The 2,807-nt window shown below is 54.7% G+C and overlaps 1 protein-coding gene across 1 annotated transcript; it reads left to right on the forward strand.

Moving 5' to 3' along the window:
• Positions 1-744: 744 nt before the first annotated feature.
• COCCADRAFT_10450 (uncharacterized protein) lies at positions 745-2,559 on the forward strand (the record flags this gene model as incomplete). Its single annotated transcript, XM_007720744.1, has 1 exon — positions 745-2,559. One exon carries the CDS (start codon positions 745-747, stop codon positions 2,557-2,559), a length of 1,815 nt encoding a protein of 604 aa, XP_007718934.1.
• Positions 2,560-2,807: the final 248 nt, after the last annotated feature.

The following is a 2,807-nucleotide window of genomic DNA, read 5'->3' on the forward strand; positions in this document are numbered from 1 at the left end:
CTGGCGGCCGACAACGCCCATTGAGTCGGGAGCAGACAGGGCTGGCCCTTCTTCGGACAGGCGAGTCCAACGCAGAGCAGAGGAGCATGCCGCAAGTGAGTAATCGTTGGCTCATCTCGTCATCAGTCGAACAATTTGGCCGCCGTCAGACATGGGGGGTGGGACCCCTAAAGTAGGTGCATGTCGTCGTTATCTTATCAGCACTGCGGCCCTACGCCTTCCCCAACTGCATAGCACCGCATACATGCTCACATACACTTGAACCAACACCCAAGCACGCCGGCCTGCATCCCGTCAGCGCAAGCTCCGCTCGTCCCATCGCCACGTCTCCTTTTCTTCTTTCTGCCTCCGAGTTTTGTTTCTGGGTCACAGGATCCCCGCACGCTTTCCGAGAATTGCGCCAGATCATCCACCGCTTGCGCCTGCAGTAAACAACCTGTTTGGCACTAGCGCCGCCATAGCGCCATCTGTACATCATACACCTGCGCTTTCCCCTCGCTCCACTAACGCAGCTGAAGCTCGCAAGGGGGGGCATGCGACCAGCACGTCGATAACACAAAGAACCTGCTGTCCGGGCGACGTGCTCATTCCACTTCGCCATCCCCTCAAGTCACAGCACCACATCACCAAACCCATCATCGCTCCCGTCATCTGGTCGACGTCCACGTGCCTTGGTTCCTGAGGCCGTGACTCCCTCGTCGCCACTACCAACAAACTTGCACACCAAACTAGGCCTACCGCACTATGGCCTTCTTACAGCAGCATAGGCCACAGAGCGGCCGCCAGACTTCCTACCATGGCCCAGAACGCGTCGACGAAGCCACACCCGCCTTGCCCCAGGTCAAGACGTCTCTCGAGCAATCAGAGGAGTGGGTTCTCTTCTCTCCCCCTGCCCCCTCGACCACCACCCGCACACACACCACCTCGACTGAGCGAACACCGCGCACAGCTGGCCTGTCGCGCTTCAGTGAGTTTGGCTCCCTCGAAACAGTCGCTCGCTCGAACCAGGACGAGGATGTCGGCACGTCTTTTGGCACAGAGGAGGAACTCGACAGTCTCGATGATGGCCTGCATGCTTTCCATGAACCATCTGAATACGGTGCCCCGGTGAGCAGACTGCAGGAAAGTGGAGATACCGTGCTTCCAACCCACGATGGGCTGGGCGAATTTAAACCAGACTCGACTATGCAAGAACACATGTGGCACTTTGAACGCTCGCGGAAGCGACTGGTCAGACGGCGCTCGAGTGTACAGCGACATTTGACCATACTTGACGATACCGACGAAATGACCACGGAACAGGAGAAGCGGCAGCGTATTGAGAGGTGGCGGTTGGAGCAAAGCAAAGCCTTGTTGGAGGAGATTGAGAGGGAAACAAGGCGAAGACGGCGGATGAGCATGGTTAGTACTACACGGAGTCGGAGGGAAAGCACCAATGCACCCCAACAATCATCGAGTGCAGTTCCACAGCAAGCCCCATCTGTCTCTGATGCACAGAGCGACTCATCCGAAGAAAGTCCCGAGAGACTCACATTATGGCAACGGATAACACGACGGGTGATTCGAGATCTCATTGGTCTTGATGACAACACACTCTCAGTCATATTCGGAGAGACAATATCCGATGAATCAGCAACACCCACCCCTGGCACACCTACTGAATTCTCCGCGGACAAGGCTCTAGAGGATGCAGGGATTGATGCCTCGCGGTTTTCGGATGATGCCTGGCAGACAAAGCTACTCGAGAGGGTAGCCGTGGAGCTGGGAACCTTGGTCAACCAACTTTCTGAGCACCCCGGAGCCTTCTCTACATATCAACAAACACAATCAATACCAGACTATGTAGGTCTTACACCGGTAAGATCTAATACGACCCTCGCATCCGACACCACATCCTCACGACCAGCAAGTTCTCAGCCCACCACATTACCTGCATCAGCCCAGTTCGCCCCTACTTTTCCAGCTCAAGCATCCCATACCTATAGCGAAGCTTCATTGTGGGGGATTGAAGAAGAACCCAACGATGCCGATTTGTTGGATTCATCTGTTGCAACCCCCATCCCCACACCCGATATTGCCGAAGAACTTGCCCGTGAGCGTGAGTACTGGGAACGTGAGATTGACGTCACAATGATTTTCAACTTTCTCATCAAACGCTTTTCTTCCCGGCGGTCGAGCGTCTCACTTCCCCCGCCCTCTGCCCGCACGGCCAGTGCCTCACGGCCAGGAGGGGCAGAAGATGACAATATGAGCTCAGCGCGCCGAGCAGCAATCATCCGCCAGCACCACCCTTTGGTAGATAGGACGACGACCGATGCTAGACTCCCGACGTCGTCCGCTGCTCAAACCAAAAGGGAGTCATCGTCGAGACGGTACTCGACCTACTACTCGCCGCCCTCGGTCTCAGCTGGACTGAGGGAAAAGGCCAAGTTGAGGAGTAGCAGTAGCTGCGCTAGCCAGAGCACCAAGAAGAGCAAGCGGAGCGGGAACTCGGCAAGAAACTACTGGGACCTAGGTGGTAGTGTAGGCAGTGGCAGTGTATTTGCTGGTGAAGTGTAAGCTTGTTGACGGATTGCATGCATATAACGAAACTCGATAGAAGAAATAGAAGAGCAAGGATCGAAATGAGGGGTTTCTTTTTTTTATATATCTAGGCTTATAACGTTACTCATATCGCATCTATTCCGCTCTGGGTTGGGTTATTGGAGTGCGGGGAAGGGAGGGAGGACGCAACCATGTATGTACATATGTATGACATCTTGGACTCTTATTGTCCATTTTATGCATGAAATAAACAGCGACTGGAG

Source organism: Bipolaris zeicola (assembly GCF_000523435.1).
Source record: "Bipolaris zeicola 26-R-13 unplaced genomic scaffold scaffold_613, whole genome shotgun sequence".
Taxonomy (NCBI): Eukaryota; Fungi; Ascomycota; class Dothideomycetes; order Pleosporales; family Pleosporaceae; genus Bipolaris; species Bipolaris zeicola.